The 15,276-nt window shown below is 34.5% G+C and overlaps 2 protein-coding genes across 2 annotated transcripts; both read left to right on the forward strand.

Moving 5' to 3' along the window:
- Positions 1-2,880: 2,880 nt before the first annotated feature.
- Positions 2,881-4,314, forward strand: LOC143579300 (uncharacterized). Its single transcript, XM_077062648.1, has one exon. It carries the CDS (start codon positions 2,881-2,883, stop codon positions 4,312-4,314), a length of 1,434 nt encoding a protein of 477 aa, XP_076918763.1.
- Positions 4,315-13,723: 9,409 nt separating this feature from the next.
- LOC143579301 (uncharacterized) lies at positions 13,724-14,422 on the forward strand. The gene has a single exon (XM_077062649.1). It carries the CDS (start codon positions 13,724-13,726, stop codon positions 14,420-14,422), a length of 699 nt encoding a protein of 232 aa, XP_076918764.1.
- Positions 14,423-15,276: the final 854 nt, after the last annotated feature.

Genomic DNA, 15,276 nt, shown 5'->3' on the forward strand with positions numbered 1-15,276 from the left:
GCAGGCTTAGTATAAGATATGAAACTTTTTAATTCAAACCAAGTTTAGGATTAACATCGTACCCGAAGACCAACCATTGTTGTTCTGTAATTCCTGTAGAATTGAGCACACATTTCTAGCACTTTGTTTTCTTCTCTTATTCTCCATATGCTCTAAAAGTGTAACAAATATCAAACACTAACTACATAACCATTATTCACAGTATACTCTAAAAGTGTAACAAATATCAAGCCCTATATATAAAAAACAACACAAAATGGTCTGTTTTTGCCTAACTATAGCATATATTAGTCAAAAGCTAAAATATTAGATGGTGTGGAAGCTTTACCACACACAAAGCTCTGACCAATAAATTTTGAGGCTTGATATCCCTTTGAGACACTCCAATGCTGCCATGAATTTAGGCCATGAGAATCTGTTAACCAAATGGTTTAGAAAAGGATAATTCCATGCTATTACTAAGCTTCAACATTAAATGATAAAGAAAGAGCCATTCTAAAATAAAATAAAAATATGAGAAACATTTACAAGCTTGAGACTAAAACAAAACTTCATTTAGACTTGTATAAATGGTTTAGAACCACAATATAGCATATGTATGAAAAATGTACAAAGAAAGAGCAGTTGTTGTTCGCAATCACAAGAACAATTTCAGTCTACAAGATTATATATTAAAGCACCGAAGTAGATTGAATACTCTCTCGCAAAGGGCTTAAACACCACAGCAATGAGTGCTACCATGTTGAAACTCTTAAAATCTGCTGATAAATTTCGTGACTGCAGTTGCTAGGTGCTGACTGTGGATTTGGGATTGAAGAATTTGATGGACTCCAAGTCTCCAATCCTAATACAATCTAGTTACCTTGATTCATTCCTCTTCCAATTTTTTTTACATAAACAAAAGGAATGATTAATGTTTTTCAAACTAAAGCAACGTAGGTATAGAGGTTACCAGCCACGATGCCGGGGAATTAATAAATAAAAGGGAACATCCGATAACTGTAAAGCTTCTCTTCAAAGAAAGTAACCATCAACTGCTTGAAGGAGAGGATGCCAGATATCATAATATCATGAAAGTGAAAAGAAAAGGAGGGGTTGTTGTGTTAATGACATGTGTCTAAAAAAAACCTTCTTTTATTACATTAGTAGATATTAAACTCTAATTATGTAAACAGAGAAAATCATCATGTATTCTTCTATATCAATAATTATGATATATCTATATATATCCTTTTAGAATTTAAAATTTAAACAAAGATATATAGTTTAAAATTTAAAAAGTATATATATTCTAATTATATATGTTGCTAGATTTTGGTTTCATTCATTCTGCAAATCAAAGTGAAGTTTCTGTTCAAGGTACGTTTTTCATTCTTATTATTTCTTTGAATCCTTTTCACATATAGGTTTATGGAACAATGCATTATTTTTTTCAAGAAACTTTAAAGTTTTATGTCAATTTTTTAAGAAAGTGGCTGCCAATACAAACATCACATTTATCAACTAACCGTTCAACCCATTAGAAGCTAGAGATGCATAAATCAGTTTAAAACTCATAATCGGTTTAGGTTGAAACTGGTTCTGTTTGGTAAAAAAAGTTCAAAATCAGTTTAAGATCGGTTTCGATTATGATTGAAACCGGTTTCTTGATTAGGTTGTAATCGGTTTCGGTTTGGGTTTTGATCGGTTTCGGTTCGAGTTTTGACCGGTTTTTGCCCGGTTTTTGCCGGTTTCGGTTCAGTAAACCGGTTTGAAACCGGTTTTGGTGGAGAAAAAATACAAACCGGTTCCAAACCAACGATTTCAATCGGCTCCAAACCGGTTTTTACATAATCGGTTTCAAACCGGTTCAGTTTCGGTTTGGGTTTTGATCGGTTTCGGTTCGAGTTTTGACCGATTTTTGCCTGGTTTTGGCCGGTTTCGGTTCAGTAAACCGGTTTGAAACCGGTTTTGGTGGAGAAAATTACAAAGCGCTTCCAAACCGACGATTTTAATCGGTTCCAAACCGGTTTTTACATAATCGGTTTCAAACCGGTTCAGTTTCGGTTTGGTTTTCAGGCTAGTTCGGTTAACCGGTTTATTTGTCCACCTCTATTAGAAGCTGTTAAGTATGTTATATTTTGTTGTAACTGATTAAAAATGGAAGAAGATACCATAATTAGACTTGTTATTAGATCAAAACATAATATACCATAATCAAACCTACTAATAATATAAGGTTTTTTTTTAAAATAAAGTTTATTCAAGTTCTTCGGGTTGACCCAAAACTCGGAAATCAGACCCAAGAACAGCCTGAGTTACTTCGATTTGGGATCAGGTTTGTCTTTTCTTAGGTTAGTTCGGGTTCGGGTGTGAGCACATTTAGGATTATAATTTTTAGGAAGTTGGACACACGTCTTATTATATTTAATTAATTTTATTTAAATTGTTAATTTGCTATATATATATATATACCTACGTTCATATTAATTTACGTATGCAATTAATTTTTGGATATTTAATTAATTTTATTTAAATTGTTAATTTGCTATATATCTACATACGTTCATATTAATTTTGAATTACAACCGTATGCAATTAATTTTTGGATTGTCCCTGTCCGAATGTATTGCTTTTTTATTTTTCTATCTCATTACGAGATATATATATATATATACATACTAAACGTTTTACCAATTTGATTGGATAATAAAAAACCGACAAATTTACCGGCAAATTTCTATATACTCTATCGAGCTTGCTATTTATAAGCAAACTTACAGAGATAAAGGATCCAACACTTTAGGTTAATTTTGGTTTATTTATCCACATTGTATATCCTATTTCAAATAATATTTGATTCTGTTTATTGATTTCAGATGGATCGTAATAGTTGGATGTATGAAAATAGATATACTGACCCAAAAGGCTGCTCTAGAGGATCGTGTGAAAAAAGGAAAGGAAACCATTTCATGTCCTTGTATGGAATGCAAAACATTTACCAAATTCGAGGATATAAAACAAATAGAGTATCATTTGTTGAGAAATGGATTTATGTTTAATTATACTTGTTGGTCAAAACACGGGGAGTCACTTGCTAGTAGTAGCACAACTTCGAAAAATTTAGATGCTAATTATATAGACGAGAACAATGCTCCGCACATTAGTCATGACAGTTATAACGTTAATGAGGGCAATGATAATCTAAATGAGGGGAATGATAATTTAAATGAAATGTTCAATGATTTGGAAACTAATGCTTGCAACACTGAACAAGAAAAACTACAACAGATATTTATTGACGCGGAAAAGCCGTTATATGTTGGTTGCAAAAAATATTCTAAACTTAGTGTTGTGTTGAGACTCATTAACTTAAAGACAAACTACAGTTGGAGTGATAAGAGTTTTACGTGTCTGTTAGAGTTATTGCATGACATGCTCCCCAAAGACAACGAGTTACCTATATCCGTATACCAAGCTAAGAAATTATTGTGCCCAATGGAATTAGAGGTTGAAAGAATACACGCATGTCCGAATGATTGTATGTTGTATAGAAATCAGTTTGAAAAGGCTCATACGTGTTTTACATGTGGTGAATCAAGGTACAAGCGTAAAAAAGAAAATGATGAATATGATGACGATGTGGCTAAAAATAAGCCACCAGCTAAAGTATTGTGGTATTTCCCCATTATACCGAGACTAAAGTGTTTATCTGCTAATCCTAAAGAATCAAAGTTGTTGCGTTGGCATTCTGATGAGCGTAAAGATGATGGAAAGTTGAGGCATGTGGTGGATTCACCTCAGTGGAGAAATTTTGACCATGATTATCCGGAATTTGGTAACGAGGTTAGAAATATACAATTCGGCCTTAGTTCAGATGGTATCAATCCTTTCAAAGACATGAGTAGTCGTTATAGTACTTGGCCGGTTCTTCTCTCCATCTACAACCTTCCTCCATGGTTGTGCATGAAAAGAAAATACATAATGTTGTCACTATTAATTCAGGGTCCTAAACAACCTGGTAATGACATTGATGTTTACTTGTCTCCTTTGATTGATGACCTTAAAATCCTATGGAGCCTAGGTGTAGATGTGTATGATGCTTATGAAAAGGCAAAATTTAAGTTGCGAGCCATGATTTTTTGCACTATAAGTGACTTCCCAGCATACGCTAATTTGTCAGGATATAGTACGAAAGGTAAACAATCATGTCCAGTATGTGAAGACCAAACAAGATCTAAGAGATTAAAACATTGCAAAAAAAACTGTGTATATGGGGCATCGACGTTTCCTTCCGCGAAATCACCGTTATCGAACACTTACAAAAGAGTTTGACAGAAATGTTGAGCTCGAAAGGGTTAGGAAAAGTTTTGAGGCATATAAGAAAATAGAAAATATGAATACCGTTATGGGGAAAAGAACTCGAATTGAGAAAGTAGACAACTGGACAAAGAAGTCAAAATTTTGGGATTTACCTTATTGGAAAAGTTTAGAAGTTCGACATTGCCTAGATGTTATGTATATCGAGAAAAACGTATGTGAAAGTTTGATAACTTTATTGTTAGACATTCCTGGAAAAACTAAAGATGGGATTAAAGTTTGTGAAGACATGAAAGAGATGGGAATACGTGAAGAGCTTGCCCCTGTTGAGGGAGACAAAAGTATTTTTCTTCCACCCGCATACCATACCATGTCAAAAGAAGAGAAAAGTAAGTTTTGTCAATGTTTGCATGATATTAAAGTTCCATCTAATTATTCTGCAAACATTAAAAGGTTTGTATCGATAAAAGATCGTAAGTTGATTGGTATGAAGTCTCATGATTGTCATGTTTTGATGACACATATGATTCCTATTGCAATTCGTGGATTGTTACCTAAGGAAGTCCGTCACACAATCACTGAAATTTGTTTGTTTTTCAACAAGATTAACTCAAAAGTTATTGATCCCGAAGACTTAGATAACTTGGAGAAGGGTATTTATATTACCCTTTGTGAACTAGAGATGTACTTTCCACCATCCTTTTTTGATATAATGGTTCATCTAGTATCTCATATCGTAAAAGAGATAAAGTCTTGTGGTCCTGTATTCCTACGATACATGTACCCCTTTGAAAGATATATGGGCGTGCTAAAAGGTTATGTGAGAAACCGTAATCGACCAGAGGGTAGCATTGTTCAAGGGTATACTTCCGAAGAGGCGACCAAGTTCTGCACAGGTATTTATATCACAACATTTATAATATAAAATTTTCGTTAATTATAAATATCATTAAAATACTTGATTTATTTACATGTTATATGGAAGGGGTCAAAAGCATTGGCGTCCCTAAATCACGTCATTCAGGTCGCCTTACAGGCGTGAGAGGAGTTGGTAAAAAATTAATCACCCCACTATCTGATGAGCTACAACTGTTTTACAACATATGACATGCATCGATCCTTATGTTAATGAACACAAGAAGATATTACGGTCGACACATTTGCATAAGACAGATAACTGGTATACCAAACAACATAAGCAGCTGTTTTCTGATTGGTTGAAGAAGAAGGTGGAAGAAAATTATGGTGAACCAAACGTTGATAAAACCGTGGAGAAGTTGGCGAAGGGGCATATTTTAGAGTAAGATCTTTCCAAGGATATGATATTAATGGTTATACATTTTACACTAAAAATCAAGATGATAAAAGTGCAACGCAAAATAGTGGAGTTACACAAATAGCCTCAAGTACAGCAGTCGACATAACGATGATGGCCAAAGAATCATATTTCGGTGTCATACAAGAAATTTGGGAGTTATCGTATTCTTCATTCACAATACCTTTGTTTAAATGTAAGTGGGTCAATAATCGCACCGTGTTAAAGTTGACAAACATGGTTTTACACTCGTCGACCTTTCAACAGATGGGTATAAATCAGAACCATTCATTCTCGCAACTCATGCCACACAAGTATTTTTTGTCAAAGACCCAAGCAAACCAAGATACCAAATAGTATTGCAAGGCAAGCGACGTATTCTTGATGTTGATGATGTTGACGACGAGGAAGAATATAACCAGTTTGACGAATTACCACCATTTTCCGTTGGTACTCAACCAGATAATCACTTTACAACTCTTGGCACCTCATACTTACGAACAGACAACACCAATTATATGTATGTCGAAAAATCAACATAAACCTAATAATAAAGGTTTGACATAATCATATGCTTTTATATTCTTTATATATAAATAATTAAATAAAAGTAATTTTATTAATAAAAGCTTTTTGTTTTTTTTTTCAGGACAAGTTAACAATGATGAACACTTACAATCTTACCGTGACTAAGTTGATTATTTGGTTATATTTTAGGTTGTTATCCTAAGTGTTTTGTTTTTGTTTTAGCCATCTTTTAATATTTGTTTACAAAACTTAGTTACTCCTTTTTCTTGTTCAAACACACAATGAATCCAATTATTATTGTTTGGTTTGCTGCTCTAAAAAGGCTTATTGGCCAAACTTATATAAGCTTTCGAGTACTATGGGGTTTTTGGCTCGTTTGAAAATCTTGTTTACTTGCTGGGTATGACGTTTGGTAATTTTAGTAAATTTAAAATTTACTTCTTGTTGATTGATTGTTGATGCATGTATAATCTTTGTTGGTTGTTGATTGGTGGGCAAACAAACCGGTTAACTGAACCAACCCGAAAATCGAACGGAAACCGAACCCATTTGAAACCGATTATGTAGAAACCGGTTTGGAACCGACTGAAACCGTAGGTTCAGAATCAGTTTGTACTTTTCCTCACTGAAACCGGTTAACCGAACCGAAACCGATTGTAACATGGTAAGAAACTTGGTTGAAAACCGGAACCGATCAAAAACAAGTTTTGACTTTTGTTGACCAAATCGAACCGATTTTCACTCAAACCGGTTTTGAGTTTTAAATCCGTTTGCGCACCTCTACTTCGATTTACGGGTCTTGATTTATCACATACAATTTAGGTTCGTTTATTTATTTTTATGTTAATTACATACGCCTTTAACTTAATAATGTCGACATTTATAGTAGTTTTCTTTAAAATCATATTATTATTATTATGATTATAATTATTATTTTTATTTAATATTATTTCACATTCTCGTAACTTCTCTTTATCCCATCAATCTAAATTCAAATTTCGCTTTATCCCATTCAAATTTATTCAGTTTTTTAAAAAATAATTATAATGTTAAATAAAGTATCACTCCAGATTATTGACTTTACAGTTTCCTTCCCATATTGTAAATTTAATTCTTAGATCCCGCGCTAATTCTAAGTCTCCCAACTTAATCCAAAGACCTAAGTTCGCAATTCGCAACTCTAAACGCGCGCGCTCGAGTAGTGACAATCAGGCTTCAGGTTTGTTTTGTATCGATGAATCGTTTGAAAGTGATATTGTAACTTCAATCGCATATAGATTATTTACAGCATCAACCAGCTTTGTCTATGAATGAACTAGATGACGGTTTTTTAGTGTCTAGTCTTGTAATTGTGCAGCATGTATCAGCAAACCTTCCCTAAACGGGTACGACCCGGACCAATTAGATGGGATTTTCAAACCCGGAATCGGACCATCCACAAATGGTTTGGTCCGGGTTTTGAAATGGGCTCCACGGGACGGGTTCGCGGGTATCACCCCTCCGTTATAGATGGGATTTGTGAAACCATTTAATTTGTTGTTTTGCTTTCTTTTTTATGTAGATGTAGATACTGTGTTATGTAGGATTCAGATTGGTTTTAATGGAGTAGTTGATATCATATTTAGAGACAAACTTTTTTTATTCAGAAGCTATTTTTTTAGGTTTCAAGTTTGAAAATGTCCAACAAGAAAAAGAGAACGAGGGGAGTTTCCAAATGTAAAAAGAAGCTCTTGAATCCTGATGAAACTACAATTGCCTTTGATGCAATTGGTAGAGCAGTTGGTAAGACTGGAGGGGAGTTTATGTCTTGGATTGGTGTAGAATTCAGAAGAAGGATTCCATATAATAAAACTGCTAGAGAGATAAACCCAAAAGAGTACGAAGATATCTGGCAATTCGCCAAGGTATTGTTTTCTTCTTTTCCTATATAATTTGAAAAAATATATCTGTGAAGCTTTTGTTAAATAAGTAGGCAAAAGATTTGGAGTTCTTTACTGCCATGTTTAATTGTTCTTCCTCATGTTTAACTATTAATCATAATATGTAGGAAACGTGGAAGATTCCGAATGACGACGCAAAAAAAGTTACATTAGAAAAGGGGAAAGCTATAATGAGGAAATTTCGTTACACTCTTAGAAAAAAATATGTTTATAAGGTTGGATCTCTCGATGAAGACGAAGAGAAAGATGGAGATGAAAATGAAGATCAAGATAAGGAAAAGAATCCTTTTAGCAAATATGATTATCTAGACAAGGGAATTTGGAAATCTTTTGTTTCAGCTGTTAAAAATGAAGCTTGGAAGGTTATTTGTTATTATTTATTAGTTTATCATTATTCTCTTTATTATTATATTTGTATTTCTTAATTACTCTTGTTATAATATTTTTTGGTAGGAAAAAAGCCAAAAAGCACAGAAGAGTGTAGAACATAACACTGCTCCTGCGCATTTAGGACGCTCTGGATATGCTGGACTAGAGCCCCACATTGAAAGTAGATGGAATCAGCTTGTTTCAATCTATCCATTCTTAAATTTTATTCAAGAAGAACGTTCTAAAGAGCTGACGGTTAGTAAAGCGCATTTCAATCCGATCACAAAATTATATGAACTTGGAGAAGAGCTAGAATCGGAAGAAAAGTTGACAGCAATACTTGAACCAAAAAAAAAAGAAAAAGAAGACCGAGGCTGTAGAGTTTGAGGTTAATGAGACACTTGATGTATGTGACTTGAGTCGCGCGTCTTGTTGTTCATCTACAGAAATCTTGGTAATATATTGTCAAACTTTATTAATTTCTTTATTTTAAGAATATTTACCATAATTTATTGTTTTCAGTCTATTAAAAAATGTGAACTTTTACATCATGACTTCCAAGGCGCCCTTAAGGTTATGGCTATGGGTTGTGTTCATCCTAATCTTGAGAGGATTATTCATGGATGCCCAATGATAGATGGCTTTGTCAAAGTGCAAGTGGATAGAGTTGTAGAAGGTTACGAATCAACCCAACTTTTGCCAGAGTCATGTACAGACGAAATAGAATATTTGGAAGATGCAAAAGGAAGTTTTATTCAGTGGCCATTTAAATTAATAAAGGTATACTGTATTTTATTTAAATAATTGTATACAAATTTCTTTTGTTGATATACTAACTTTGTTTTCAACGTACAGACTTTAAACAATGATTCTTCCCAATCTCTAGAACCGTCTCACCATTCTATGAATACACCTTATAGGCCACAGGTAATTTTAATATATATATATATATAATTATTGAATAAATATTTGAAATAAAATGTCATTAATTTTGCCATTGTAGTTTGAGACAATATCTACTCAACAACATCAAACATTTCTAGATGAAAGAGATGATCGGTATCAAATATACTCATATGCATTACAAGACGATGATGCTTTTAATGACTTGGTAATCACATTAATTATATATATATATATATATGGGTGTGTGTGTGTGTGTTTTACTATGTTTACTAATAATATCATTATTGGTTAATGTAGCTTGTTGCTAATCAACCTACAGCATCCGTTTGTTATAGTCAATCTGCCAAGCCTGTTGGTGCTTTTAAACCTTTAACTGAAAACACAAAGGAATCACAAGAAAACACAAAATTGCTAGTTGCTGCTTCTAAATCTTTAACAGAGAAAACAAAAGTATCAAAAGAAAAAACAAAAATGCCTGTTGTTGCTGCTTCTAAACCTTTAACAGAAAAAATAGAAGTATCAAAAGAAAGAAAAAAAATATCAAAACTTTTAGAAAAGGCCAGGTCTCGACCTCAAAGCATATATGAATTAGCACAACAAGTGGCAATTCAATCTAAAAAATCCTTGTCAGTACTTTGTACCGTGCCACCGGGGATGCATGAGGATGGTTTGGAAGAGACAGTTGAGTTTGAGGAGGTTTTACAATTATGTGTCAATGGTTTCGTAGAAGTTTGCTTTATGCATTGGTTTACAATGTATGTTTTACTTGTTTTTGTTTAAATATTATATTGCATTGTTTCTTACATTATAGACAAGTGTTACTAACTTTAGCATGTTTCTTTTCTACTTTTCTTTTAGGTACTTATATGAAACTGGGAGACAAAAGGGTTTAAATAAAACCGTATATTTTCATCCTCGTTATATCGGTGCTGATCTTGTCTCGGATGATGCTGAATTTGTGATTGAACACATCAAAACAGTCATAAACTTTCATAATGACAAACAATGGTTTATGGCACCACATATAATCCGGTATAAATTTATTTTTTATATGTATCCGGTGTCAATTTATATTATATATATATAAATTTATTTTTTATTTTTATATTATATATATCAGGATCAATTTTTTTTAGTATCTTAACCTTCTTTTAGTTATGTTGTAATTTTTATTTGTTAAGTGCTGTTTAAATCAGATCGTTTTCATACTTATGCAGGGGACATTGGGTATTGATTTTGCTTCAATGTCATCCGATTTCTAAAACTTGGAAGGGTCACATATTTGACTCAATTAAATCTACAAAGGATCCTTCAAATTATGAGATCACAAAATTATTTGAGAAGGCCACAAAGCAAAAAATAATATGGGATATGGCAAAGGTAAGTTCTCTTTCAGTTTTTATAGGGTGTTTCTGTTTATATTTTAATTTAGTTAACTAACTGTTAAGTCATTTAAATATTTAGTGTCGTCAACAACCTAACGGATGGGAGTGTGGTTATTGTGTTATGATGGCTATGTATGATTTCGTGGTTTGTGACAAAGAACATACGGTAAGTATATTTGTACACTTCTATTTATATATATTCACAATGTACATTAAAACGTAATCTAACTTGTATTATCTTTATGTTTTAGTTGCCAAATAAAATAAAAATGGTTCGTCAAGATGAGATTAATAAATTTGTGGAGCGCACTTTGGAAGCGTTTACAATGTTATTTGCTAACAATGAGGATGAAGAGGATGTGGAGGATGATTGAAGGTAAGTAGAGTATACTATATCTTTTATAGTTATTTTTTTTTTGTTTTCTTTATTTTTTTCAAAAAAAAAAATAATTGTTCAGGACTATTAAGTGAGCCTCAAAACAAATCATTTTATTTATTATATTTAGAGTTCATTACATGTATGTTTAAGTCACGTTTGCCCATTCAACCATTTTGACCCGTCTGTTTGACCCAAAGCCTACATTCGCTAAAGGGTTTTTGACAACATAGATCACATATAATGTTAGGTGTTCATAGGAACTCGAAAGGGCTTTTTATTAATGCTGATTTTAGTAGGCATGACTTAGGCATTTTAATTTCAGTCCTTTTAATTTCGTCTATTATTCCAAATATGGAATGTGCTTTATTTTAATCTTAATTTTATGGTAACTAATAGACAATTTATATGTATTGATCAGTGGCGAAACACAAAACGGACTTTAGCTAGCTTTGGAGCTTGTGGTGGATAAAGGAGGTCGTACGAAGTCAAAGAGGGTTTTTTGATCGTTGTTTATGTTTGGGTTAAAGTGAATGCTCGTATGGTTTTTTATGTTATAAATGAATACTTTAGACCAATTGATCAATATGGATGCTTTAGATATTTAAGTTATTTATAAAATTTTCTTTGTATATTTCTTATAATTTGTATTTATATTGATTTTGAACTGGATAAATAAATGATTCAATATATGGTTAATGATCTACGTGAAATATATATTAAAAAACTAGAAACCACTAAATGCCTTACTAGGCCACCAACAAATCGTCTTATTTGACTTTTTGATAAAAATTTAAGAACCGTCTTATTAGGCTTTAATAAGACGCTTTAGTGTTGTGTCTTTTTATGTCAAATAAGACAATTTTAATGAAGCATAATAAGACGTTTATAAGTAATCGTCTTAAAAGATTTTAGTACTAAAAAGGACAGTAAATGATCAAATACTACGGTGGCTTTTAAGACGGTAAGGTTATCGTCTTATTTGATTAAAAAAACGTCTTATTAGCTCTTGTTTTTTGAAACAGCGCTATTTCGGGTTCGTTTCCTATAAAAACATCCGGGACTTGGTTGGTCTCGAAGCTAACCTGAAAAATCTAAAGATGGGGTTCAATAAGTTATTCGTTAAGGTCGCCTTGTTCTCGGGTGAAAACGAGGGGTCAATTCGGGCTGAGAAGAAAGTCGATCAGGAGAAAATTGAAGAAAAGAGGCAACCGGACAACCGATGGCATAAGAAGACTGATTTCAAGCAGACCGAAGTACCGCATTCAATCCGGGGACCACATCGTACAAATATGTTTGTGTTAACAAGCCCACCGGGGAATTTCCTGGGTCGGAGGTTGAAGTCCCGGCGGACGTGAATGCCCTAGTACATTTACATTGGAAGGCTCTTGTTGGGGGTGGCAACATATTTCTCTTCTTTGATAAATCTAAATTGTTTGTTGAAGAGGCAGGAGTGTTTGGTCTAAATATTCACTATATAGGTGGATTACATGTGCTTCTTTCCTTTTGACGAAGAACTAAAAGCTAAGTCTTTTTTGGAGAACAAAAAGGTGTGGCAGGCTTGGTTCTTGAAACTTGATTTCTGGAGAGGGCAATCACTCCCTTTCCAAAGGATTGCATGGTTACGTATCATCGGCGTTCCTCTCCACTTAACAGAGGAGACCGTTTTTAACCTGGTGGGAGCTAAATTCGGGTAAGTAGTTCATTGTTCTCAGATCACCTGGAATAATAGTGACATTTCAGTTGATGGTCATGGGGTTCTTGTGGGCGACAGAAGGAGGATTTTGGAAGAGGTAAAATTAAAATGGAAGAACAAGGATTTTAGGGTGTGAATCTCAGAAGAATTGAGAGAATGGCAGCTGGATTGCGTAGGTAGAATCGATTTGGAGGCGGAACCTAGCAGAGAGAAGTGCGGGATGACACCGGAGATTGAAGACGACGGTCAGAAAGGATCGTCGGGAAAAGAGGGGGGGGGGGGGAGAAGAGTTGTCATCATCGGGCGGAAAAGTTCACACAAACTTTTACAATGATGATGTCTCTCTGGGGACTTGTGCCTGATGGTTTATCCCATGAAAGGAAGTCGGGGGAAAGGCAGCACCTCGGTTCTCAAAAAATAAAGGGACCCACCACCTAATGAATTCTCCTTTAAGGCTAGTGGTCATTTGATGCACATGCCCAATATTTCAAGTAAAGAACAATTAACGGCCCAAACGAATACAAGTCCCGAGATCTTAAAATCTAAGCAAAAAAAAGATCCAGAAGTGATGACCCCTTTGGGCTTGATGAGTTTCTAGGGCCTGATCGTAATCTGGTGAATTTAATTAATCAAGGGGAAGTTAGCAATGTAGATATTACTTCTGAAGGAGGATCCGATCAGTCCCATAACTCTCATATCTTAAGAAGGAAAGGTGGGAGTCAGAATTTTAAGAAGCACGAGTTATCGACACGACTGTTAGAGGATTCGCACAAAGAGGCTGGGCAGGAGAAATGGAGTTAGACAAAGAGATTTCCGCTACAATTGAAGTAGGAGTTATGCTGAGGTAAGTAATTATCACAACTTGGTCAGGGGTTCCATTTTGTGAGAAGGAGTTAATCCGGTTATCCCATGAATTTTCTATCTATTAACATCAAGGGGGTTGGGTTAGCAATCAAAGAGGAGTGGGTTAGAGATATCAAAATTAAAGAAGGCATCTCCTTCTTGGCCATTCAAGAGACTTTAGCTTCTGATTTGGGGGTTTCTGAAGTGTCTAAATTATGGGATAATCCAGATTTTGGCATGGACTTTGTCGGGGCTTCTGGCAGATCTGGTGGTTTACTGAATATATGGGACGAGAAGGTGTTTTCGGTCACGGGCTATGTTAAAGATAGGAATTTTCTTTTATCGAAAGGTGTCATCAAAGGGAGTGGCGACATTATTTTTATTGTAAATGTGTATGCCACGCAAGGGACTTCAGATAAGAGAGCTCTTTGGGAGCGCTTGTTGCTTCCCAAAGATCATAATCCTGGGTTATGGGTATTCTTGGGAGATTTTAACGCAGTTAGGTTTTCCAGCGAAAGAAGGAATTCAATGTTTGATCCGATTAGCACTAGAGATTTAAACACCTTCATTTTCGAGGAGAATCTCGTTGAGTATGCTATGAAGGGAGGTAAATTCATGTTCTTGGTTGGTAATAAACTAAGCAAGATTGACAGGATGCTGGTAAGTTCTGAGTTTGCCAATAGGTGGCCTGATGCTTGTCTTAGAGTTTTACCCAAATTTCTGTCCGATCATCAGGCCTATTATGTTGTTTACGAAAGCGGTTAATTTTGGGCATCGACCATTTCGTTTCTTCAATTCATGGTTAGACAAAAAAGATTTTGATGAAGTGATTTGATCGGCTTGCGCGAGGTTCCACGGGGAGGAGGGCCCGACACAAGGCAAGCAAAAAAGTTCCATTTTCTCAGGAATGTTATTAAGGATTGGTGGGGTGGTAGAAAATCAAAAGAAAATCAAGAGGAGACAAATCTGAAGTCTGAACTTGAAAAAATTGACGCGGACTAGGAGAATAAGGAACTTACTGAAGAGCAACAGTGGGTCAGATCTAGATCTATCTGAATGCTTGAAAGACCTTACTGAGTTGGCTGAGTTAAAGATGAAAGACTTAAGGCAACACTCAAGAGTTAGATGGGCTTCCTTTGGGGACGACAATAACGGGTACTTTCATGGGGTTATAAATAACAAAAAAAAAACAAAAAAATCCTTGCTGAGGTTGTTGGTTTTGGATCAGGCAAACAGCAATTAATCAAAGAAAAACAAGGAATTCAGTTGAATGTAATCGTATTATTTCAATAGCCAAAAGCTTACAGAACTTAATCGAATGATTCCATATGCAATTTCGACTGATTGTTAATTGAAAAGTGATAAAATAAACTAACAACTCAAGCGTTTAAATAACAAAAGAAATCAACTAGAATTCCTGCAAATCAGGTCCTCCTTTATTGTAGGTCAAAGCAGATAACGTTCACAAATCGAGCCGTTCCTCGCTGTTTACTTGGTCATCAGTTGTAACGTTTATCTCCTGGAGATTCGGTCAACACTAATCCATCACTCGCCCCCTTAGTGTTGACATCTTCGTGCAGGTCTTTCACTCCGATAAGACTCCTCATTTCAGCAAACTT

This window comes from Bidens hawaiensis, unplaced genomic scaffold (genome assembly GCF_021521415.1).
Source record: "Bidens hawaiensis isolate Kalapana, Puna unplaced genomic scaffold, B.hawaiensis_p1.1 tig00029653_1, whole genome shotgun sequence".
Classification (NCBI taxonomy): Eukaryota; Viridiplantae; Streptophyta; class Magnoliopsida; order Asterales; family Asteraceae; genus Bidens; species Bidens hawaiensis.

Coding starts and splice junctions, on each gene's coding strand:
- LOC143579300 (XM_077062648.1), top strand. CDS start 2,881: ATGAAAATAGATATACTGACCCAAAAGGCTGCTCTAGAGGATCGTGTG.
- LOC143579301 (XM_077062649.1), top strand. CDS start 13,724: ATGAATTTTCTATCTATTAACATCAAGGGGGTTGGGTTAGCAATCAAA.